At 32.3% G+C, this 24,000-nt stretch overlaps 3 protein-coding genes across 6 annotated transcripts; 2 read left to right on the forward strand and 1 right to left on the reverse strand.

The window, feature by feature from the left end:
* Nucleotides 1-1,419: 1,419 nt before the first annotated feature.
* LOC100254737 (large ribosomal subunit protein uL10) lies at nucleotides 1,420-4,411 on the reverse strand. The gene is made up of 5 exons (XM_002276806.4): nucleotides 3,850-4,411; nucleotides 3,597-3,665; nucleotides 2,310-2,408; nucleotides 1,838-2,230; nucleotides 1,420-1,721 (listed from the first exon to the last, which is right to left on the reverse strand). The coding sequence occupies exons 1-5, from the start codon at nucleotides 4,105-4,107 to the stop codon at nucleotides 1,578-1,580; spliced, it is 963 nt and encodes a 320-aa protein (XP_002276842.1). The 5' UTR covers nucleotides 4,108-4,411; the 3' UTR covers nucleotides 1,420-1,577.
* A 4,347-nt stretch (nucleotides 4,412-8,758) lies between these two features.
* On the forward strand, nucleotides 8,759-17,237 carry LOC100263243 (uncharacterized). 3 transcript variants are annotated; one of them, XM_002274766.5, is made up of 6 exons: nucleotides 8,759-9,021; nucleotides 11,970-12,078; nucleotides 15,411-15,541; nucleotides 15,627-15,695; nucleotides 15,875-16,021; nucleotides 16,799-17,237. In XM_002274766.5, exons 1-6 carry the CDS (start codon nucleotides 8,824-8,826, stop codon nucleotides 16,916-16,918), a joined length of 774 nt encoding a protein of 257 aa, XP_002274802.1. In that variant the 5' UTR covers nucleotides 8,759-8,823; the 3' UTR covers nucleotides 16,919-17,237. The 3 variants fall into 3 exon arrangements, with proteins under 3 accessions (XP_002274802.1, XP_010658424.1, XP_059598072.1); XM_010660122.3 differs by having other exon boundaries at nucleotides 16,812-16,921; XM_059742089.1 differs by lacking the exon at nucleotides 8,759-9,021 and adding an exon at nucleotides 14,029-14,256 and having other exon boundaries at nucleotides 11,999-12,078.
* Nucleotides 17,238-18,026: 789 nt separating this feature from the next.
* LOC100259846 (uncharacterized) lies at nucleotides 18,027-22,000 on the forward strand. 2 transcript variants are annotated; one of them, XM_002276716.4, is made up of 4 exons: nucleotides 18,027-18,416; nucleotides 19,973-20,141; nucleotides 20,497-20,790; nucleotides 21,044-22,000. In XM_002276716.4, exons 2-4 carry the CDS (start codon nucleotides 19,992-19,994, stop codon nucleotides 21,674-21,676), a joined length of 1,077 nt encoding a protein of 358 aa, XP_002276752.1. In that variant the 5' UTR covers nucleotides 18,027-18,416; nucleotides 19,973-19,991; the 3' UTR covers nucleotides 21,677-22,000. The 2 variants fall into 2 exon arrangements, with proteins under 2 accessions (XP_002276752.1, XP_059598071.1); XM_059742088.1 differs by lacking the exon at nucleotides 18,027-18,416 and adding an exon at nucleotides 18,419-19,083.
* The last annotated feature ends 2,000 nt before the right edge of the window (nucleotides 22,001-24,000 follow it).

The raw sequence follows: 24,000 nt of genomic DNA on the forward strand, positions 1-24,000 counted from the left end.
ACTTTTTAACCTCCATTTGAATTATGAATTTTTTGGGATAAAAATACATAAAGATCAAAATACCTTTGAAGTTTATTACATACGGATATTTATTTCTTTCAATTGTTTTAAAATTTTAATAAAAACTTAGAAGAAAATTATAATTTTTGAATCATAGATAAATAAATAATCATCTTGAAGTATATTTGTACCTTTTTTCTAGGTTTAATGGTTTTTGAAACATCCGGTCTGATCTGGTCCTCACTTTTGGACACCGTCAATGACGTATAATACTATACCTTCAGAAGTGGAAAAAGGGAAATGGGTTGATTAGTTACTGTGACTTTAGAAAATATTTTTAATTTAAAAAAAAAAGATAAGATATTTGATAAAATTTAGGAATTATTTTAAAAAATTTGAAAAATCAGTTATTGTGTTTTGTGGAAAAACATTTGGTAGGCGATTCTCTTAAAAGCATTTTCATTAAAAACACTTAAAATATAAGCATTTCCAAACGCACTTAAGAGCCCATTTGATATAATTTTAGTAAGCGTTTTTTTAACACTTGAAATTTTTACCATCAAAGCTACACACCTAATCCATAAAATTGAACCCTTGGCACCCTTCTTCCACACACTTGTTTAATCCTCTCCGAACAGACATCCCGATTCCTTATTTCCTTCTCTCCGGAGTTACTAGCCTTTGCTTGGGCCTCAAATGTACAACATCTGCAGCACTACCACTCTCAATTTTCATCATTAGCAGCAGCCGGAAAGCCCACTATTACTATTACCATTACGGCCACCATCCTCGTCCAAGAACGACCATCTCTGCCGCCTCTGGATTAACCGGCCGCCAACAGCTGCCATAATGTTTGCCAACACTAGTTATGGAGTTCATTCACCACCTATATTTCAACATCACCTTCCTCACCATCTATATTCTATTACATAATACTGTTTATAAATTAATATTTTACAAATATATATATGTATGTGAGATAATTTGTATCTCATAACTTACAAAAGTTGATTGTTATTTTAATTATATTTTCTTTTAATGGGATCAAGTGACAAATTTTAATAATAAATCTTAGCTTAGCTGTAACTTTCTGCCTACGTATCCACTTCAAAAATAATATCTATAATTTTTAATATTTTGATAAAATTGTTTAAATGGAAGTGGTATAAAACTCATGTCCCACAATCTATCTAAGATGATGGTAATACGAGGATAATGTTCAATGTTGTGACACTAAATCGGGTGCATAAATTTGAGATGCTCATCTCTTCCTTGATATAGCCTAGTTAGACAAACACTCTCCCAATAAGTAATGGCAAAAACATTAGATGCATTTGTTCGAGATAACTTTCAATCAACTAGTAAGGATATCATCACCATAATGCATAAAGCATATCGATGATAAAAACATTGCAAATGTGAGTCAAAAATGCATGTACTTGTAATTCATCAAAAACAACATCCAAACATGATATAAAAACTGAAGAATCCTCCTAAAGATACAGGATACAGGATATCATCCCCAAAACTAAGTGTAAAGAACTCGGTGTTCATGTCTAACCATAACCAACATAAACTTAGTCAAACAAACTGAAACCCATGTCATCATCAGACTCTTCAGCAGGTTCTTCCTTCTTTTCTTCCTCCTTCGGGGGAGCAGCACTACCACCAGCATCAGCAGCTGCAACTGGGGCCACAGCAACAGCAAACTTGCTAGGATCCTGCATTCATTTTATTCAAAACAGGGTCAATAAAATGCCCAAAGAATTGCAAGTTAAAAAGATGATCTAAGAAGCAACAGAGTCTATTAAAAGTAATAAATACAATCATCACAAACCTTTAAGAACTCCTTCACTTTATCAGCCTGGGGGAATGAATAATCGGTTGCAACAGCAACAGAAAGAACATTCTTGTAGGCATTAACAAACATGTGAGGTGCAGCTGCTAGGGTTGGGTATGAGATAGCAAGCGAAAGTGATGTAACCATGGAGACACCAGCAGCAAACTTCTCCATGAGATCCTCCTCTGTCAGATCAAGCACCTCAGGGCTGAACACTGAGCCATTGTCGTAAACAGACAGAACGACAAGACCGTAAGAGAAGGGTCTTATCCCAAGCTTGGCAAGTAGGGCTGCTTCAGAAGAACCCACCTTATCACCCTTCCTGATAAGCTCCACAGGGGTGATAATTTCAACAGTACCCTTGTTAATCTTGGTTGGAATATTAAGCACCTGAAAAGTAGTAGCATGAGAAACAACTGCGACGAACAAAAAGGAAAATAGGGAATCATTATTGACTGAGTCTACAAACCTGGAAGAAAGAGGTCTGTGAAGGGTCAAGTCCCGTGTTGCCAGGTGGGACAATGACATCAATTGGGGCAACTAATCCAACACGAGCAGGAGCTCCAACCTATTATTAATAATGGAGAAGATATCCACAGTATTAGAGAAACATCAAAGCCCGGTACAAACAACAGTTAAATTTGCATACAGGTCAAACACTGGCGCACGCCTTGAAGCATACAAGTGTCAAAAGTGTAAAACAAAAACAAGACTGATAGTGGAAGGAGTACTATATTCCAGGGTGTATACATGTATTTAAGTGTTTACAGAAAGTAGATGCATGTAATTTAGTTTACATGTTAATTTCATTCGATTTGGATTTCTTCTAATTTTGCAAAATAAGAGCATCTATCTGGTAGTTGAGACTCCCAACAACAATTTTACACATAAGACACAAACTAGCACAGAAAATTGAACACTGTGATGCAATAAGAATTTATATAAAACTAGAGACACAGAAATAGATGACTGAGAAGCAAAATGTCTTGATCAATAAAAATGGCAGTGTACACATTATCAAAATCAAAAAAGAAAGGAGGTAAGAATCTAGAATTAATCAAGATCCATTAAACTGAAAGGCAGGGGAAGATTTGGCACAAAGTACAAGAAACACCAAATAGTGAAGCACCTTGAAATTCCGTACTCATGTATGCACACATGAGGAATGATATGATTCATAAGCTTTGGATGACTTGAAAGTTTGTAAGAAAAGTAAAGCCCAAGTAGTGTTACTAATCATTCTCAGAAGCTCAATCAGTCCTGCCAATATCTTCCACCCAGTTATTTCATCAATAAATCCTCTGTGTCTTTAAGAAGTAAAATTTAAAGAACGTGTAAATCAGAATAATGGGAGGTTCCGCTAATTGTTTATTTGAAGTGAGGTCAATTTCCTTTCCAATGGAATTATTTGGAATTCATGGGTGCCATCTAAAGCGAGCTTTTTTGCTTGGGAAGCTAGTTGGGGAAAAGGCCTAGAGAAGAGGGTAGCCCTGGCCTTTAGATCGAAGGGGAATTTATTCATCACATTATCCTTCACTATACCAAATCATGGGTTCTATGACAGTTGCTGTTTTCCTTATTTGGAGCAGTTTGCCCACTCCCTTCCATGGTAAAAGAAACTAGCATGGAAGGTATCAAACAATTATACATTTATCGAACTCTCTGTTTTCACAAACCAGTGGTAAACGGAAGTGGGAAAAAAACACACAACAACAACAACAAGGCGGAAGCAGAATATAGAATCTATCAAACGCACCTTGTACTTAGCAACCTCTTCGCTCACTTCCTTAAGATCACCCCTTGTGAAAATCAGCCCCACGTTACCCTAATTCAAGAACCAACGACACCACACACAGTTAGTCTGTTTCGATTAATTGAAAAATAAAATAAAATAGAAACAATTTTTCCCTCAAAACGCTATCCATTCGATTGATTAAAAACAAAAACATTTTTTCCCGCAAAACGTTTTCCAGTGAAATAAAGGGCAGGAAAAGAAAGCGAAAACGCACGACGAGCAGAGGAATAAGATTGAGGAAAGCCTGGTTGCCGGTCTTCTCAGCATGAAGCCTGATGGAGCGCTTCATCATGGTGTTTTTACCCATGAGAACCACCGAATCTCCACGCAAACCCTTGCGAATGTTCTGCAACTGGTTGGATCCGACATTGTCGGCGGCGGCGATCAGAATCTGGGTGTACTCGTCGAGAAGCTGGCACAGCTTCTGATCGTAAGCGATCTTCTTGTCGGCCTTGGAGGGTTTCACCGCCATTGAAGATTTTGAGATAAAGTGAGAAGCAAAATAAAACCCTAGGGCAAAAACGAGGGCCAAGACGAAACTGAGAGTTCTGTCAAGGGGGACAACGATACGACGCCGTCTCTTTAACCTCTCACTCTACTGTGGATTTGTGGCTCTGGCGACCTTTTCCACAAAACCCTAGAGGCGGTCTGCCTCTTTATTAGAGGGTCGATGAACTGGTGGATGGGCTTTCTCTGCATGCGATCAGCCCAGTCCTTGTGGGCCTTAATGGGTCCATGGTAAGGCTTCTTTGAATGGCCCAGCCGCCATATTCTATAACGATTTGTGTTCAATCTTGTATTTAAGGGGAGATTTTCAAATCTTTCAAATGTAATTTTTAATACATAAATGATATTTTTCAGATATGAATATTATATTATCCCTTTTAATCAAGTGTTTCTAAAATGTGATATTGTGGGCCCCACTTTGAATTATGTTGATTTTAGTTTTAATCTAAAAAATATGCACTTCCTCCCATTTTAGTTATTCTTGATCGATGATGAAAATATTAATACTTTAATTTTATGGTTATATGGGAGGTGGATGAGATAAAAATTATTCAAAGTTTATTAAAATTTTTGAAAATTTTTCAATAAATGATAAAATAAGCAATAACATACACATTAAAATTATTTTGTAAGTATAATTAATATAAGTATAATCAATGATAATATTTATCAAATTTTTTAAAAAAAATATTAGCTTAAATTTCTTTAATATAGTTATATTCATTTATTTTAAAAATTAAAAACAACATGTTTTATTATATTTTAAATAAAAAATTCAATCACTTTATATAAAATATTTTATTTATGATTTAATTTCTAAAATTTTATTGCAAAATTAAGATGATAACTTTTTGTTATTAATGTTAATTTATTTAAATAATAAAAATGATTAAAAATTATATTAATAATATATCTTATCAAATTAATTTTAATTTATAAAATATTAGAAGTTCATTAATTTTTTAAAATAAAATTTTAATAAATTTATATTTTTCATATTTTAAAATAAAAACATTTAAAATTAAGTAAAATTAAAATGATAAAATAAAAATAAAAAACAAAAGTTAAATGATAGTTGTGAAACCAAGGTTTGGTTAATCTCGGTTTTGATGATAACAAAACAATGTTTAAAACTAATGATTATATTTCAAGTGTGATTATGCAAAACGATTTCCAAATTGACTATCATAAAGACAAATCAAATAAAAAAGAAATCATAAAAAAGAAGAATAAAATTTATTTGTAAGGCTGTTGGTGCACTAAAATTTTCGTACATTATATTATTTACTTATGCACTAAAATCATCCAAAAGTTATTTTGTTTTAAATTTTTTAAAATTTGATGATTTCATATTTTCAACTAAAACCTTGTGGGTTGACCCCCCAACTCAACCAATCAAGAGGTGCAAAAAACCTTCTCTCTCGTCCAGAACGGTTGTTCAATTGGTCAATATGTGAACAGTAATTAGTCGACCCCCACTTCAACCGGTCAATGTATGAACAATAATCGGTCGAGGTCCAGTTATCACCTGTCAAACATTAAATGCTAAAGACTAGTCAACCGGTCAACCCCCAACTCAACCGATTGAACCCCCAACGTCTAGTTTAGTCGTTTTCTTCTATAAAAAAAACTCAAATCTTCATTGATTCATAAGTTTAACCTTCCTAAACTTTTCTTGAATATATTTGAGATTTGGAATAGTGTTTTTGAGTGCACCATTGTTCTAAAACTTACATATTTTGAGTGCATCATTCAATCCTAGTTTTTCTTGTATCATTTGAACCTAAAGTAGGATTTTATGAAATTATTTGTATATCTTTGAGATGAATAATCTAAGTGTGAGGTATAACTTAGAATTTCTCAAGTGTGGGGTATCACTTGAGAGGTTGTTCAAGAGTGAGGAATCTCTCGAGGATTGTAAAAGGTACTTTGGAGCCAAAAGTCTAAAAGAGTGGATTGGAACCATAATCCAATTGTTACTTTAAGGTTTGGTTTAGAAGCCTTGAAATAATGAAACTTTAAGCTTAGGATTGAAACTAAAGGAGAGTGGATGTAAGTCGGGTTGCACCAAGCCACTATAAAATCTTGTGTTTGCCTTTTTTATTCCCTATTTTTTTTTACTTTACATGCAATTGTCTTTATATTTTTTTATTATATACTTGCATATAATTATCGATTACACTCATACTATTTAAATTTACAAAAAGAAACCATTACCCTTTTCATCCCCCTTATAGGGTTACCATATGTTGGATTAGTCTAATTTTTCTAACAATGATAATTTTTTAAAATAGAATGAATGAAATAAACATGAAAGGGAGAAATGGGATTTGATTCCATAATATGAAAATATTTAGAAAAAAAACCTCAAATATTTTAAATTAGTATTATCTTCATCTATTTAAAAATAATCTGAAATACATGCATTTTTTAATGAGTCATCAAATTATTTCCAAAAGTATCCCTTTACTTGCCATAACATCCAAATAAATTGAAAACTAAACTCCTCTACGTAGATATTTCATTTATTTTAGATATTTTATTATTATTATTTTATTTATGATTTTATCTCTAGAAACATTATAAAGTAAGAATTTGAAAAGGGAAAAAAGAGTTTATTCTAGTATTAATAAGTTAAAAATAAATTCATATTCTTTATAATAAATAAATAATAATAAAATTGTATTTATTATATAATATTAATAATTATTTAATATAATAGCAAATAAAATTTGTTATAAGAGTTTTTCAGATATAAAATGTTTTACAATATGGTTTTATTTTGATATATAGTATAAAAAAATAAAAAAATAATTATTTTATTTTAAACAAATTAATCATAATTAAAATTATTTTATATTACTAAATTTATTACTTTTTGAATTAGTAATTATAATTAAATAGGATTTGTTTGACAATATTTCCTAAACTTTTAAGAAACTAAAATAAGAATCTTACGAGTTGTTTGTTTCCAAAGAGAAAAAAAAAATCTTAAATAATAAAATAATAATAATCATAAAATATAAACATGGAGTCTATTTATTAATTGATTTGAATGATATGACAAGTAAAATGATATTTTTTTTTAATAATTGGATGACTTATTTAAAAGTGCATGTGTTTCAAATTATTTTTAAATAGATAAATATAATACTAATTAAAAATTTTTAGGGTTATTTTTTTCATATATTTTCATAGTAAATCAAATCTCACTTTTCCCAATATGAAAAATAATTAAAAATAAAAAGAGAATACAATATAAAAGGTTAATAAAAATTAAAAATAAAAGATAAATTAAAAATAATAATTTAAAAAACAAAAAACACAAATTTTAAAAATTTTGGCAATATAAAAAAAATCTCTTATTTATTGGCAATTTCTTAAATAAATTGTTAATTTATCGGTAATTAGAATTTCTTCCTCACAGACATCCCACATCATATTTTGTTGCCAAAATTTCGGTCCTTCACCAATGGTGATATTTTGCCGAAATTTCTCTTAACCAATAATTGGTAGCCACCTTGAATATTAATATTGCGATGAAATATTCTGATTTTTCAATCCATGTTCTTGACTCAAAATGTCATTCATTTTTATGAAAAATATGGTTTTTCCCCCTTGATTGAATTTTTATTTGAAGTATTTTTAATTAAAATGTATTTTTTCAAAACATTTGTGGGAACAGCACTATAAATATGATATAATTGGATCAAGTTTTTATTAAAAAAAAGAATAGATGAATTGATATGCTCGCTTTATATTCGAATCAAAAGAGATCTTTTAATGATGAAAAAATTGAATCTAATCACATTTAATTGAGATTATTTTAGTTTGATTTATGTGACAATGTAAGTTAATTTAAATCCGAAATTTATTTTATTTTTAAAACTAATTGAAATTTACTTGAATTTGATGAATCTAATCACGTTTAATTGAGATTATTTTAGTTTGATTTATGTGACAATGTAAGTTAATTTAAATCCGAAATTTATTTTATTTTTAAAACTAATTGAAATTTACTTGAATTTGATTTGGTGTTCAAAATATGTTAAAAAAAAAAATTAATTCAAAATCTAGTGAATATATTTAGAAATTAATTTGATAATAATATAAAAGTAATGAATTAATGTCATTAAACATGGAATAATTATTATATATAAGTTTTAAAATGTGGATTTGACTTGATTTTTACCGGAAATTGAAATCCAAATCGATAATGTTAGTTTTAAATGGTTTATTGGTTTTTTATTTTTTCATTAAAAATATTCATTTATATTAAAAATTATTTTCTAAAAATATTATAATAATTTATTATAGTTCTTCACACGAAAACTTTTGATCACCTTCGGAAGTGTCCGAGGTGGCAAGTGAGAAAACTGAAAAAGTAGAAGAAAAAATTGTCGTTACCAATTTTTATGAATTCTGAGGTGGAAAATAAAAATAATTTACCTTCTTGAAATAAATGGGCTGAAATGGGTAATACTAAAACCGGCATTTTCAAGGAATCTGTATTTTTTTTCTTCTTGCAAATCCACGTGTCAAATTTGGGTCCCACGCGCACTGACGAGTACGGTGTACTACCACGGGTCTGAAAATATATAAATAAGAGAGGGAGGGAGGCGTTGGTTACAGAGAGGGAGATTCTGAAAAACCGTTTCTTCCATTTCCCAGCAGCTCTGCCATGGCTGAAGGCAGCAGCAACAATGCGAATGTGGACACCAGCAGATCGGAAAGGGCAGTCTGGCTCATGAAGTGCCCGCCGGTGGTGTCTCGGTCCTTGAGCTCTTCCTCTGCCTCCGACTCTCTGCGTCCCGTCGCCAAGGTCATTGTCTCCCTCGACCCTCTCCTCGCCAACGACGACGACGATTCTCCTCCTCAGGTCCTCTATTTATTTGTTTTTTATATTTTTTTGTACGTGTTCTCTCTCTACACGAGAATGTGTACGCACTATCACGCATTTCTATGTGTTGATTTATTTACTGTCATTGTAGGGCTTTGTGGTTGTTTCGTGCTTCGAATCGAGGTTTTTTTTTTATTCTTTTGGTTTTTTTGGTGTTGTGATGGATTTTCTGGGTTTGGAAGTTTTGGCGTTTGATGGGACTTGGAAGTCAATGGTATGTTTGGTTGCGGAGAGAAGATGGAAAAAAAAGCGGAGAAATTGAATTTTTTCTTTTTAATATATGCTTTTGGGGGCCAACATTCAGTTAACCGAGCCTATTCCCTTTGCAAATGTTGTGTGACATTTAGGGTTTTATGAATTTTCTGTGCATACATTTGCTTTTGAATAAACAGATTTTTATTTTCTGTATTCTTGTTGTGTTCTTTTGGCGTGGCTTTTGTGGTATTTGATGAGCGCTGATGGTCTGTTTGGTTGCTGAGAGAAAGTTAGAAAAAACTAGAATTTAGAACTTTGGATACCCAGATATTGAATTTTCGGATGTTTGTGACCCTGCCGAGATAATAAATTGGGATATTTGGTTGTAATGGCTAAAAATGACCTCCCTTATTCATTATTCAGGAAATGACCCATTTAAGACATTTTTACTCTTTCTTTAATCCCTTTAAAAACATCATTGTTCTCTCATTTCTAACCCATTTTCCTCTCATTTCTGCCACCTCCATTTTTTTAGTGAAGTTCAAGTCCTAGAGCAAAGATGAACTGATAAAAGATTAGAGTTTTACCGGCTTCAAAAATTAGAGAGCAAAGTTCTCTCATCTTTCTTTCTTTTTTGAAGATTCTGCACATTCTCCATTTTTCTCTTTGTTCTTGGTTAGGGTTTTTTTTTTTTAGTTTTGTATGAACTTTGATAATGTTGAAGACGAGGTCGAATGGAAAGTTGGCTAAATCTCTAGATTTTAGTTGGTGTTGTTGGCCTTTTTTTTAAATAAAAAAAAAAAATTGATGATTGTCTACAGGTTTTTTTTTAACAAAAACCTTGAATTACACTCAACTGATTAAAGAATTGAGATTTCAACCTTAATGCTTCAATTATATTTACATTCAAATAAACATTGTAACTAAAAGCGTAACTTTAATCAAGTTCTTTGTAGATGAAACATAACTTAACTCCAATTAAGTTATTTTTAAGTGAAACTTAACTATAGTACAATTCAAGTAATCATTATGACTAAGAACTTAATCCTAGTCAAGTTATTTATAAATGAACTTAATCATAATGTATCGTAAATTTTTTTCTTAATTTACATCAAGTTTATGACTTGGCAATATCTATCTTGAATGAGAACAAAAAGAAGAATGAGTTGTCATATGTTACTCTCAAATTTTTATTTTTAATTGTCTGTTTTATTTTTTGTTTTTTTTGGAATAGTTGCAATGATGGTGAGAACATGGATTTATGAGAAAAAGCTTCATGAGGACATCATGAGATGAGAAAAGGTCTTCCTAGAATATCATCAATCAAGAAAGAAAGATAGTGAGACTAAGAAGGAAGAGAGTGAGTTAAAAAGCAAATGAAAAAAGAAAGTTACAAAGAAATCATGTAGGGGCTTTATAAGATGTAATTGAATGAAGATAAAGTCTTAGTGTTGAGAGACTAAATTAGAGATGAAGTTATGTTCGGTCTAGAGAGCTAGAGATACTAATGGGTCTAGAGAGAGATTAAAGTGGATAAGAAGAAACGAAAGAGAAAAAAATGCTTTTGTAGGGAAATAAAACAGAGGGGCAAAATTGTCCAAAGGTGGTCAAATTTTAATAAAAAATTAATGAGGAGAGTCATCTTTCCAATTTTGTGATTATTTTGACCCACCCATGCAAATAACCCTAATAAATTCCAGCCTCTGGAGCATTGTGCAGCTAGCTGGCTTGTATTTTGTTGTTTCTAGGGTTTTATGATTGCTCATGAGCATGCATTTGATTATGAACTGGTAATGTGGTGTTTAATGATGATTTACCCTGTGAGCTGGCTGATTAAATGTGTAAAATGAGGGAAACTAAATTTAAAGAAAAAAAAAGGAAAGAAAGGAACTGAGAAGGAAAAAAAAAGGAAGAAATAAATTTCAAATCTTAGAAATTTTCATTGCTTAGGGACCAGAAAAATGTGACTTCAATTCAATTGAACCTAATATAAGTATTTTTCTTGTATTGTGTGATTTCTCTTGCTTGTGTACATGCATTTGCTTTCGAATCAAAATCTTTCTTGTGTGTCGCTAGTGGTTTTCTTGCTTTGCACCATGTGGGAGCTGTTGAGAACTATAATTTGTTTAGTCTTTAAAAAAATGGTAGGCAAAGCGAAGAAATTGAAAGCTTAGTGTGTGGGAAAATAATGGACGAGTGTTTTAACTAGTAGAATCATTCTTGACGACAGTCTGTAAATTGAGTAAAGCTAATAAAAAACAGCCAAATTACTGGTGTTAACCCTTAGTTGTTGGGTTCTTGTTATTAGAAATTCATTCAAACTGTTTAATTAAGCTGTCACTACTAGGATCCTCTTTTGAACTAATCAATATAACTGTTAGTGTTAGCTGTTGGCTAACAAAGTTTATTCGGGAGAATATTTAAAGGGTAATGTGGCTGATATTCTGAGTTAAAACTTTCTTAGAATTATATGTGCGTCTAGATATATATATATATTCAACATACCAATTCAATTTCCTATGTGAAGTCTAATATTTCATTGTGGTTTTATGCTGGGCAATAGAGCATTTTTGGCACTTTTAGTTTTATGTATGCCACATTCATGCACATCAATGTGTTCAAGGTCTCAAAGCTTCGGAAATACTAAAGTACAAATTGCTTAATTTTGGAGAATGGCTCTCTGGATCTTTAAATTACTTCCAATTATAATTCATAATTTAAATTATGATCAGTTTACTATGGAATTGGCTGGCACCGAATCTGGAAATGCACCTAAGTGTTACTCTATGGACATGTCCCAAGACTTTATCCCAATGGCTGTCTTTTCTGAATCATCTCAAGGTGAGTATGCATATTTTCTATTGTTTTATTGTCATGAAATTGAGTTGCATGAATGGAAGGCTTCTATTATACTCTGTCAATTGGGTAGTTTACTCCGTTATAGTGCAAATCAGTCCATCTTCATGTGTTTGTCTCTAATTTTCCTTCCCCACTCTTTTCTTATGGAAGGATGTGTATGATATGATTTTAGCATGTGAAGTTGAAGTCATTTTTCATGACATGTCATCTATAAACATGTATCTGTTACATTTTTCTAATTCCAATAAAGCATTGAATGCATGCATCAAATCCAAGATTCAATAATCCAAGCATTGAGTGGCTCATGAACAAAAGGAAACTAAGTGGCACTTTTCTTTCCTTCTATTGGAAACCAGACAAAAAAATTCATACTTTCATTAACCAAGAAATATGATATCATATTTTTTTTCCTTTCCTGCATTTTCTGAACAACCAAACTGAAATTTTTTGTTTCATCAAGCATAATATTATAAAACAGAAATTGAAAAAAAAAAATCATTTTTCTCTGCTTTTCCTTCACTTTCTCTACAAACAAATTGAAACTACCAAATTCTCATCAAGCAAAACAATAGTGTTGAGTAACCAATTTTCCTAAAAGCTTAAAGTAAGCCCACAATACATATCATGCTCCTCTAGCACTCTTCCTCTCTCATGTGCACTTAAGCTGTTAAAATTTAGGCAATGATGCTTTCTCAACAAACAAATTGAAACTACCAAATTCTCATCAACCAAAACAATGGTGTTGAGTAACCAATTTTTTTAAAAGCTTAAGCTACAAACACCCTCCTATACCCCCACCAACCTCACACATGTCCGACCCATGTGGGAGCTGTAGACAAATCACATATTGATACATTATTAGATAGATAAATAGATTGGAGAAGAACTTGAACTTGAGATCTCCAATTAACCAAAGCTTTGATACCATGTTAAGTAATCAATTTTCAAAGTTGAAGTTGTTATGATTTGAGCCTACAATACATATCATGCTCCAACAAACACAGAAAGGTAAAATTTGAAAAGATAAAAATGTCAATTTCTTTTTCCCCTCCTCTTTCTTATTAATCAACAAAAAAATCTCTACTTCCTCATAAACCAAAATTACATAAAAATGAAGTTCAAAAAAGGAAAAATAAGATCTTTTAATTTCTGTTAGTTTCATCTAGTTTCAAGGCAACTAAACAAAAATTTTGTACTTCCTTAGTAGTCATAATGTGAAATCAAAGTAATGTTATTTTCTTTTCCTTTTCTCTACCTTTTTTGCACCCAATCAGAAAAATTTCCCCCCACCCTCAACAATCAAACAGCAAAAACAAAAATATAAATATTTATAATAAGAATTAAAAACTTTCTTTTTCTCTTCAGTTTCTCTACTTTACCTACAACCAAGCGAAATATCTCCTTTCTTAGCAACTAAAACAACAAAAAGGTAGGAAACACTTTTTAGGAAACACTTGTTGTGTGTGTGGAGTTTTTTTTTTTTTTTTCACCAAGAATAACTAGGGGCTGTGGGAGAATGAAAAACAGGTAGCTAACCTACTCCTGGCTGTTGTGAGCAACCTAATGCCTGAACGAGCCACTAATAGCTGAGATTCTGATCCTGTATGTCCATCTCAGATCGAAACCCTTGGTTCATAGAAGGCTTCAAGCCTAGAAATTAATAAAACATTTGTTCCTTGTGTATTTGAATTTGGAATTTTTGACTTTAGAGAAGACAAAGTTGGTGTGGAAGCCTTCTAGACTGATTGCTTTTGTTTTTCACAAAGTGCTATTTTTGGTACCAATACTTCCTTCCCATTGCCAATACTCTGGGATTCCAGTGCCCCATCTAAGGTTGGTGTTTTTGTGTTGGGTGGTGTTTGGGGGGTTCTGACAGTTGACCAGCAGCAGAGGGGTAGGTTTTACTGAATTTGGTGTGACATGTGCAAACAGGAACCAACCAATTTCTTTCTCAGTAATTGTGTTACCAGTTGCAGCCTATGTCCACTGTTATTTTCTACATTTGGAGTCCCTTGGATTCTGCTCAGTCCTTTTTTATCCTGCTGGCAAGGAAGTTTTGTTGGAAGAGAAGGAAAGTGCGGAGACAGCCTGCTGTATTTGTTTTGCCATCAAATGGGACCCCATATGATCTATCACATGGAAATTTTGGGTACCCACAAGGTCGGTATTGGTTTTTTGGATCTGTTCTCATAGAAGCTACGGGGAACTTTTAGAGTTCTAATATGGACATACTTCACTTTTTCTTTTCCCCTCTTTAATAGGTAAATTAGATGTGTAAAAGAAGCACCAAATAGGAGCACAAGCCATGCATACTGGATGCATACAATGATCACTTGTTTTACACCGTAAGGAACTTCCTAAAGAGAAATAAATTCTGTAGAGGATGGACATACTTTTTTTTTTTTTTTTATGTATACAAGGATCACCTAAAAAGATAGAGAAAAAAAACCTCATTACAACTTAAGGACCTTTCCAAACAACAATAAAATCAAATAAAGGATGAAGATACATTATTTTGTTGTGTTTCTGGTCACTCCTACATTTTAGTTATATATGTATGCATTCATGTGTATTACTATCTTTAAAGTCTTCTAATGGTAATACTTTGCTTTAAAGAGGATAAAAGAATTTCTTTCCATCTCTATTTGGTTTGTTGTTTTCATCTCATATTTCAATTAGGACTTAAATTTTTATTCACTTCTATCATTTCACTTTTTTTTTTTTTTTTTGAAAAATAAAGTAACATTAAAGTAATGAGGGGTGGTTGTAGTTTATATTTTGTATTTACATTTTTTTTTTAAAAAGAATCCTAAAAGGAGAATAGAGATGCTGCAGTCAGGCTTAAATTTAGGCTTTCATAAGTAGTAGAAAAAAAGGAGTCCAGTAATGATTTATCGTTTTGCAACAAATAGTTTCAAAAAGGGAAAGGATAAAGAGCTCTGTATGTGGGCAGTGTCTTGAACTTGTTAATTAGATCTAAAAAGCAATGCCATTAATTAATGGAAGTTCCTGATCAAACTTCTGGTAAGTTGGACCTAGATCAGAATACAGTTTATCCTTGTATCCTTCTGAAAATATTTTGTTGTTAGTTCTGTTTTTGTATGCCACTATTTTTATTGCTTTTTCATACCTTAGAGATGCTCTAGAACTGAATTGGGAAGTTAAGGAGAATGAGGAGAGCCATAGCCCACTTATTTTCTAAATGTGATGAGCTAGCTTCTATTTTGTGTTGTGCCTTTACTAATTAATATTTTTCTTTTAGGACTGTCAGTTTGGCAAATTTCACTAATGTGGATGCAATTCCTTCATTGTAGGAAGAACTGCAGTGGAGGGGAAAATACTTAACAAATTTGACATGAAGCCCCATAATGAAAACATTCAGAACTATGGTAAACTCTGTCGTGAGCGGACGAGCAAATATATGACCAAAAGTAGACAGATACAGGTTCTAGTGATTGCTTCATACATTTGTGATGACACCTGATACATTTTCTTTAGTCTTATTCTACTTCTTTAAATCCCATTCTCAGGTGATTGACAATGATAATGGGTCACATATGCGGCCTATGCCAGGGATGGTAATAGCTTCTGCAGTCAGTGTAAGTATGGGCATGGCTACTTCCTTTTTTTGGGTGTAGCTTTCTTAAGTCTTGCTTTGTGTTTGCTTGTTTGCAGGGTACTTACCTTATTTTGCCATTGTATGTGAATGTTGGAACTTGGAACATATTTTTGACCATCTAGTGTTTCATATAAGGAGAGCTGCTGTCTTTTTTAATAGGATAAGAAGAAAATGCCAACCAAGGGATCGGACATGAAAAGAACAAGAAGGGACCGGGGAGAGATGGAAGAAATTTTGTTTAAGCTCTTTGAAAGGCAACCAAATTGGACTTTAAGACAGCTGATCCAGGAGACAGACCAACCTGAAGTATGTTTTTATTCACTCCTTTCTGCATAAATTTTAGAGGTTCATTTTTTTTTAATCTTAGTAATCTTCTGCCTGCACCCTTATTTAGAACCATTCTTCCTAAGCAGTTAGTCCAACCAAGCCTTTTAAATCAAAACTGTTTTGTCCATGTATGAAATCTTCAAAAATCCATTGCACCACTTCTAGTTTTTTCCATCTAGTTGCCACTTGACTAATAATTATTTCATCATCTACATAGGGGCACATAATTCTTGACTGGTAGTTAAGTTGCCTTTAACAATAGTAGACCCTGGGGACTGGCTCAGGGGGCAAGGAGTTGGTTTATGGATGAGTGGTTTAAGGTTCAATACTACTAACCGAAAAAAGTTTGACAGTCAGAAAAGAAAAGAAAAAAAACCTTTGAGGAGTGTGCAACTCTACTATGTTTATTTCTTTGTCCAGGTATTGTTAAAAGGCATACTAATTATTGATCTCAATGAAAATTTCCATAATTGAATGCTTGAGCTCTTTTGCAACCGTGAATCCAAACATGAGGGTTTGTTAAATTAGTATGTACAACTAAACCAACCCTTGGTAAAGCATCCTGCTTTGCTATTGCAATATAAACTCTGTATTTGTAAGGAGCTATCCATTTGCTATAATCAGATCAAAATTTCCAATTAGTGAAAAACTGAAAATTTGCAGTCTATGAATGAATATTTTATGGGTGAACTAGTTTTTTTTGGTTTGGTGCTTGTTCTGCTGTTTTTTCTGTGTTAACTGACAGATGCTCCACAGCAATTTCTGAAAGATTTGCTGAAGGATCTCTGTGTCTACAACAACAAGGGAACTAACCAAGGAACATACGAGCTGAAGCCAGAATACAAGAGATCGGGTGAGGAATCAACTCCCAAATAGGTCGTAGGATGTTTATTCATGAATCATGGACTCCAGGTGAAGGCCTGGGTCACTATTACTGGACTTCGCAACTTTGGCGTTCCTCCTTTTAAACAGAGTTCTGCTAGATTTTCTACTGCATCAATGGAAGTTGAGAGAAAATAAACAAAAAAAAGAAAAAAAAAAAAAGAAAGGAAAATACATTAAATTTATGTGGCCTCTTTTCTCTAATTTGCAGTTCGGGGATTTTTTTTTTCCCTCTCTGTTAACATTAGGCAACAGATGGTACCATTTCTTGTAAATCTTGTCAACAGAGATTGAATATCCAAATTTTGCATCACAGTTGAAGCATAATATTTATATTTTCAAGTTGCTGGTACAATTCTAATGATCATTTATGAGAAGATTAGTTGGGGAAAAAAAGGGACACATTAGAGTTTGACCATAATATATATCGGTACCTATTAAAAAAGCACCATCAATCAGACAATCTATATATTTTTAGATCTCGTTTTTGCATCATTGTACTTTGGCCTTATTTGATTAAACCTTGTTCAAAGATTTAAATCTTATGATACATATCTAACGGTCTGAACTTTTCGCTCAACATTTTTCAAACTAATTATTAACAATTCTACATGCATTTTTCATGCACATGGGTAATATCTTAGGGTTTTTGAGGTGACAAATAGAAATGTTGTTTAGTAAAATGAGTTGTCCCTTGTGATGAAATTGAAATTTTTGGACCACTTGGCTGTGCCGTTTTCACATTTGCCAAGGCATTCTCTCACCTTAAATGAGGACCCCATAAGAGAAGAAAATCATCCAATAATGGCACTTATTTAAAAGTCGTTAAATTGAAGAATGTCATGTCTAAAATGCTTCAATATTAAAATATGGGTGGTGGATGTTTGACACAGCCATTTTAAATGTAGTAGTAGTAGTAGTTGGTGGGTAATAGATGCCTAGATGGCATGCACCTGCACATGCCCATTTTGCCAAAAAGTCAAACTTATCTTTTTCATATTTCCTTTCACCATACATATTTCCGCCCTTCTATCACACCTTTAAAAGTTGACAATCTTTTTTCATTCATACCAAAAATTATGCAAAGATATTTTCACATATTTGGCAGCAAAAAAATCCCCCAAAAAAAAAAAAAACACCCAAAATCTTGAGAATCTTCTTCATTGACCATCTCTTTTGGGAATATTGGAAAAATATAAGACGACCCCAACGCGTCCGGCTTCCCAAGGGGTAGGGTGAAACGCAGCGTTTAGGTGCATGATTCACGTGTTGCGATGTGGCCTCGCCCAAAGAAAGAAGGAAAGAGAGAAAGAGAGGAGAGCTGCCAAAAGTTGACCGGACATACCAAACTTGGAATACCAGTTCCACCCAATTGTATGTCAAAGTAGGCGTGTGGGCAACACAACTTTAATACTCTCTAAAAGCCTCTCTCTCTTTTGATTCCTTTCTTCCTTTCTCATTCTGGGTTTTTTGTGCGCCTTAACGTTTACAGGTAATTCTTCTACCATTTAGTTCCTTTTTTTTGGGGGGTTGATTTGTTGTCTGTGATTTGGTACTTTTTTTGATTTGTTAGTTTTTGGAATTGAGGATTGATGGTTTTATTTGGATGGTGTTGGTGTGATTTTTTATGAACAGTTTTGTTTTGGGTGGAATTTTGGGGGGTTTGGAATATTGATGTTCTTGTATGAGCATTTTTGTGATTTAGATGTGTTTTTTTTTTTTTAGAAAAAGAAAGGAGATTGAGATTCTGGATCTCATGATTTCCACCGTTTGGGGCCTGTGAGAATACGAAAGGAAAAAAAAAAAAAAAAAAAAACTATCTAATCCAGCTACCTGCCGTTTGTTTGCTTTTATTTTCTTTTGGAAAATCTGATGAACCATGAAGCAGGATGTTGGAATTTCTTTTTTCTTTTGCTTTTTGACCAACAAATGATGATTTTTTATGTTGCAATTTATTGGTCACAAAATGATTCTGATATGTTTTAGGATGTTTGATTGGGTTGTGAAATTTTCTGAAGAATTGTTTCCAGAGGGTTGTGATGCATATTTCTGATTCATGGAGTTCTGGACTTCATGATTCTGTGTGTTTCGGAGAGGAGAAAGGAAGGGTGGCTCAAGAAAGTGTCTTATTCTCTCCGAGATTCAAACTGAGCCGAGAGGTTTATTAGTCAGTTTTTTACAGCTTAGGTTTCAATTGATGAGTGTGGTCATACTTTGTCTCGATATGCAAACAGAAATTCATATAGAAAGCACCCAAATTTCTTGATGGTCTTGGTCAATAATTCCCTTTGGTATTCTAATATGATGATTCTAGTTATTTGCTTGTTGTTTTCACACTTACCCATGAGCATGTGTATGCCATATGGTGCGACTGTTACTTATTTTGTAGTTTGCTACTCTCCATTAGGCGAGCTGCTGACTTTAGTTTCTGGTCTTATACAAACCATGCTGGATTTGACCAGCTTCACATCCTATGTTCTGCATGTTCTTTACAGCCCAGCTATGTTCTAAGCTTGAGCTAGACCTAAACATCGGCAGAGTGTTTTCCTTCCCAATACCCTAGTTCAAACTATTTTTTTTCTGATATTCATGACTTTAAGCCATGTTTACTTCTATGTTAATTTAAGTTTGTAACCGTCTTTGTTTTCTCTTTCTTGACACTTCTATCATTGTATCACTCCATGGAGGTCGGTGTTTATCATTTATTATGTCTTGGGTTGGCTTTTTGTACATTTAGAATTATGTAGTTGTGTGCACTCGTATCTAGGTTCCAAATTGGTTCTTTTTAGGATGTGTGGGCTTTTTGGTTATAAATGATGATGATAGATGACTTTTTTGCTTGCGATTTAATTGATGGGATTTTTAACATATGGAGATTCTTTCTGTACATGCTTTATGTTATAGTTTTTAAGTTAAAGCCTCTTTGTCTTGATTTTATCTTAGCTTGATCATCAACATACCGAATTTTGGGTTCACATTAAGCGGTTCTCTTTTTGCTCATTGCTTTGTGACGATATTGTTGTTTACTCCTCTTTTTTCATTGTGCAGATAGTTTTGCATTCTGAAAATGGATACTTTCTTCAGAGATTTAAATAAAGGCTTCCTGACTTCTGACAGTCTGCCTTCTCAGCAGGACATACTTAGATGTCCATTTTTGAGGAACATCAATGAACCCACAAATTTCTCCTTTGCCTCACCCATGGCTTTCCCAATGCCTGTAAGTTATTTCTTCTGCTCACTTCCCTTTGCACATGAAGTTATTCTTCTAAATATTGCCATAAGATTTTATTTCATCTGGATCCCAATGAGTTCATGGTTTATAAGCTTATCATACATTTGTTGTTCCACTTTGGCCAAAAGTGGTGTTTTCAATCACTGATACTTAGGGCTATGCAGACCTTGAAAAGTTATTTAGCTACAGGTCCTCTCACTTATCAGTTTAGGCCCTTCTGTGTGTGGGTTTGTCTTGGACTTCTGTGATGCTTATATGATTGCAGAGGCATGCCTGACTTGGTGAATTGCCAGAAAATTTTAATCGGAACACCTAATGACATTTCTCTCTTTCTGCACAGGTGCGTGGAGCAAAAGGTCCAATTTTTGAAGATGGTCCCAATTTTGATATGGCATTCAGGGTTTTCCATGGCCGTGACGGGGTTGTTCCACTTTCTGGAAGAGTATTCTTGCGTTCTGAGAATTTTGAACCTGAACAGGCCCCACCTCAATTTAATCCTTTAGCTGCAAAGGCAGCCACAATCAGTCTGTCAGGCTTTGGTCTTGGAGGACCCTTCAGTTTTGATTCGTTCTCTAATAAGTGGAAGAATCAGAAAAGGGAATCGAAATCATCTAAGAAAGAGCCTTCTTCTCAGGTAGATAATTTCTAAATGAATTTCTAGTCAATTCATGCTCAGAAGCAAACAAAATTCCAAGATTTCATCAAATAAACAAATCTTTTGTGTGAACATATGTTGAAATGAACTGAAACATGAAACTTCTTGTGTTTTTAGATTGCTCGTGACTGAACTGAATGCCAAAATTTTATGAAGAAATTTAGGCACTCTCTTCATGGTTTAAAGGGATATTTTACTTTTCCATTAACAATCAATTGTTCAAATCTTTCAGAGAGGTGATTCAAAACATGAAGCAATGAGCAACGAGTGGTTAGAAACTGGAAACTGCCCAATTGCCAAGTCATACCGGGCTGTGAGCCATGTCATCCCAATTGTTGCCAAGGCTCTTCAACCCCCTCCTGGCATGAAATTCAAGTGCCCTCCAGCAATTGTTGCTGCCCGAGCAGCACTAGCACGGACTGCTATTGTGAAGAACCTCCGCCCACAACCCCTACCTGCAAAAATGCTTGTTATTGGTGTCTTAGGCATGGCAGCAAATGTTCCTTTAGGAATATGGAGGGAACACACAGAAAAATTCTCACCTTCCTGGTTTGCAGCCGTCCACGCAGCTGTTCCTTTCATAGCCATGCTTAGGAAGTCCGTATTGATGCCTAAGACAGCTATGGCATTTACCATTGCAGCCTCTATATTGGGACAGGTAATTGGCTCTAGAGCTGAGAGGATCCGGATGAAGACAGTTGCTTCCAGAAGATTGAATCTGGCTGAAAATTCTGTTGTTGGGTCTAGTCAGATGACCCAGATCCAAGTAGTTGGAGTTCAAGGTGGACATTGCGGCAAGAGTGTGGAGTGGGATCCTGTTGCACTTCAGGTAGCTGGACCATCATCACCTAATGTGTTCTGCTGATTCTTTTGAATGCCGGTTTCATTGTGTGTATGGTCTTATTGTTTTCTCCTTTGTCTTTGCTTGAGAGACTTGAATGTTGTATCAATTGAGGGAATAAAATTTCAAGGAAGGTGACATTCTTGTTAGAAGGTTTTTTGAATTTGAATGAGATCTGTTAAAATGATGGCAGTAACCATCTGAGAGATGAAACTTGACTACAGCTTTGGGATGAGTGTTGGCCATGCCTTTGTTTATTTCCTGAGTTTTTTTATTCTTATGGATATTTGAATTGTTCTTTATAGGATCAATGAATTGCCTTGTTGACCTGAGAATTGGTCCCTGGAAGTAATGGTATTTGAATTGTTCTTGTTCTTGTGGAGGATAAATGTTTCTATTTACCTCTGAATTGATGTTTGGATTTTGAATGAGTATCAACTATTATTTGGGGGATATGTAATAATTTTTGGAGGTAGAAGGCCATTTTTCTAACTTCAAAGATGTATAAACACAACTGGCTACCACCATTTTTTTTCCCATTTGTTTTGACTTTCTCAAGTTGCTTTCCTTAAAAGTCAAAATACATGACAGAAACAAGGCCATAGGGCTTGATTGAAAAATGTATTTTCTTGGGAAAACTGGTTTACTTCATTTTCTTGTTTTTCTTCTTCATTTTAAGGAGAATTCTAGTTAGATGGAGGATGAGGGAATGATGATCTACCACCACTGAATCCTGCCTTTCATGGTTTGGTTTACAGCACCAAAATATATATATATTTATATGTCATCATATTAAAATAGTTTTTATTTTTTTATTTTTTATTTATTTTTTAGAGACAAAAATAAAAGATGTTTGGTAAATCAATGTAATATTGTAATATGATAAAATAACTTATTTTAAATATTTAATATTAAATAAAAATAATTAATATATTCTCCATTTTAAATTTCTTTTTTATCTATATTCAATAAATTTAAATATTATTTAAAATTAATGAGGATAATTATTGGTTTAAATTAATAAAATAATTATGTTAATTCAATGAATTAGACAAAATTTTAAATTAAATAACTTTAAACTTAAATTAAAATAGACTAATAAGTTTCAAGTGAAAATAACAAAATAAAAACCCAAATTTTAAAAATTCAAATGTAACACCTTTACCTAGGTTTCATACATTTTTCGTCATAAGATAAAAAAATGCATGGAAATGATATCATAAGATAGTATATCAAATGAAATATGTTATCCTATTTTTATATTTACTTTGTAAAATGAATAAAAGATAAATAAAATGGAAATAAGTTATTTTTTAATATTTAAAATAAAAATTATATTGTATTTCAATATTTTCTATTTTGAAAAAATACGAAATTTCTCAACAATATTTGTGATTAAAATATTTAAATTTTATAAATATGTTTATATTAAATAATGCCTATATTAATATTATTTTATAATATATTGTTTTTAGTCTTTTTTAACCACAAATTCAATTTTATAACCAAAAAAAAAATTATTTTATGAAATAAGTAACATAAAAAAATATAAAAAATTTGATTAAAAAAAAATTGATATATATATATATATATATATATATTCTATATTTTAATTTATAATTAACATATCCTATATTAAAAATATATAAAAAAGATGAATTGTAATATACATTATCACTTATCTTATTTTATATTTGTTTAAACACGAGATGTAATAAGTAATGTGATAATATATTTTATCCTATAACTAATCAAATATAGGAAAAAATGTGTTATTTTTTATTTTTTTCATATTCGTGTTGTATCCCACAACTCAAATATAATTTTATCTATAAATAAATAAAATTTTGTGTACTTTCTAGTCATAAGCATTACTCTTGAGCACATAGCTACTAATTAATAATATAGTAGAATGCAAAAAAGTTGAATGATATTTTTGGGGTTTACATTTTATGACTAATTTCGATATGTGAAAGAATTAAGGGTTTGTTTGGTAATTGTTTTTTGAAATAATTTTTGAAAATTAATTTATAAATTTTAAAGAATAACAGTTCGTTTGAAAACCTAAAATATTTTTAAATATAGTTTATATATATATAATTTTATTTTTTAATTATTCTATATGTTTGTATAATATTTTTAAAAACAATCCTTAGAAAACAAATAAAATAATAAAAAAACAACTAAAAAAAATGTTTTTTTGAAAATATTATATTTTCTATTATTAAGAATCGAAAACAGTTTTTTGGTTCTTAAACATGTTTTTTGTTATAAAAAATAAAAAATTGTTTTAAAAAACAGTTCTCAAATATGTTATGAGAATCCGATGGTGATTTTATACAATATTT

The sequence above is a fragment of the Vitis vinifera genome, chromosome 13, assembly GCF_030704535.1.
Source record: "Vitis vinifera cultivar Pinot Noir 40024 chromosome 13, ASM3070453v1".
Lineage (NCBI taxonomy): Eukaryota > Viridiplantae > Streptophyta > Magnoliopsida > Vitales > Vitaceae > Vitis > Vitis vinifera.

What these genes read in the sequence shown, in the direction of transcription:
- LOC100254737 (XM_002276806.4), bottom strand. Translation starts at nt 4,107, where the DNA reads ATGGCGGTGAAACCCTCCAAGGCCGACAAGAAGATCGCTTACGATCAG. An exon ending in AAGAGGTTGCTAAGTACAAG is followed by an intron (nt 2,409 to 3,596) that starts GTGCGTTTGATA and finishes TATTAATAATAG; the next exon opens with GTTGGAGCTCCTGCTCGTGT. An exon ending in AAGTGAAGGAGTTCTTAAAG is followed by an intron (nt 1,722 to 1,837) that starts GTTTGTGATGAT and finishes AAATGAATGCAG; the next exon opens with GATCCTAGCAAGTTTGCTGT.
- LOC100263243 (XM_002274766.5), top strand. Translation starts at nt 8,824, where the DNA reads ATGGCTGAAGGCAGCAGCAACAATGCGAATGTGGACACCAGCAGATCG. An exon ending in ACGACGATTCTCCTCCTCAG is followed by an intron (nt 9,022 to 11,969) that starts GTCCTCTATTTA and finishes AATTATGATCAG; the next exon opens with TTTACTATGGAATTGGCTGG. An exon ending in AGGAGACAGACCAACCTGAA is followed by an intron (nt 16,022 to 16,798) that starts GTATGTTTTTAT and finishes GATGCTCCACAG; the next exon opens with CAATTTCTGAAAGATTTGCT.
- LOC100259846 (XM_002276716.4), top strand. Translation starts at nt 19,992, where the DNA reads ATGGATACTTTCTTCAGAGATTTAAATAAAGGCTTCCTGACTTCTGAC. An exon ending in CCATGGCTTTCCCAATGCCT is followed by an intron (nt 20,142 to 20,496) that starts GTAAGTTATTTC and finishes CTTTCTGCACAG; the next exon opens with GTGCGTGGAGCAAAAGGTCC. An exon ending in AGAAAGAGCCTTCTTCTCAG is followed by an intron (nt 20,791 to 21,043) that starts GTAGATAATTTC and finishes CAAATCTTTCAG; the next exon opens with AGAGGTGATTCAAAACATGA.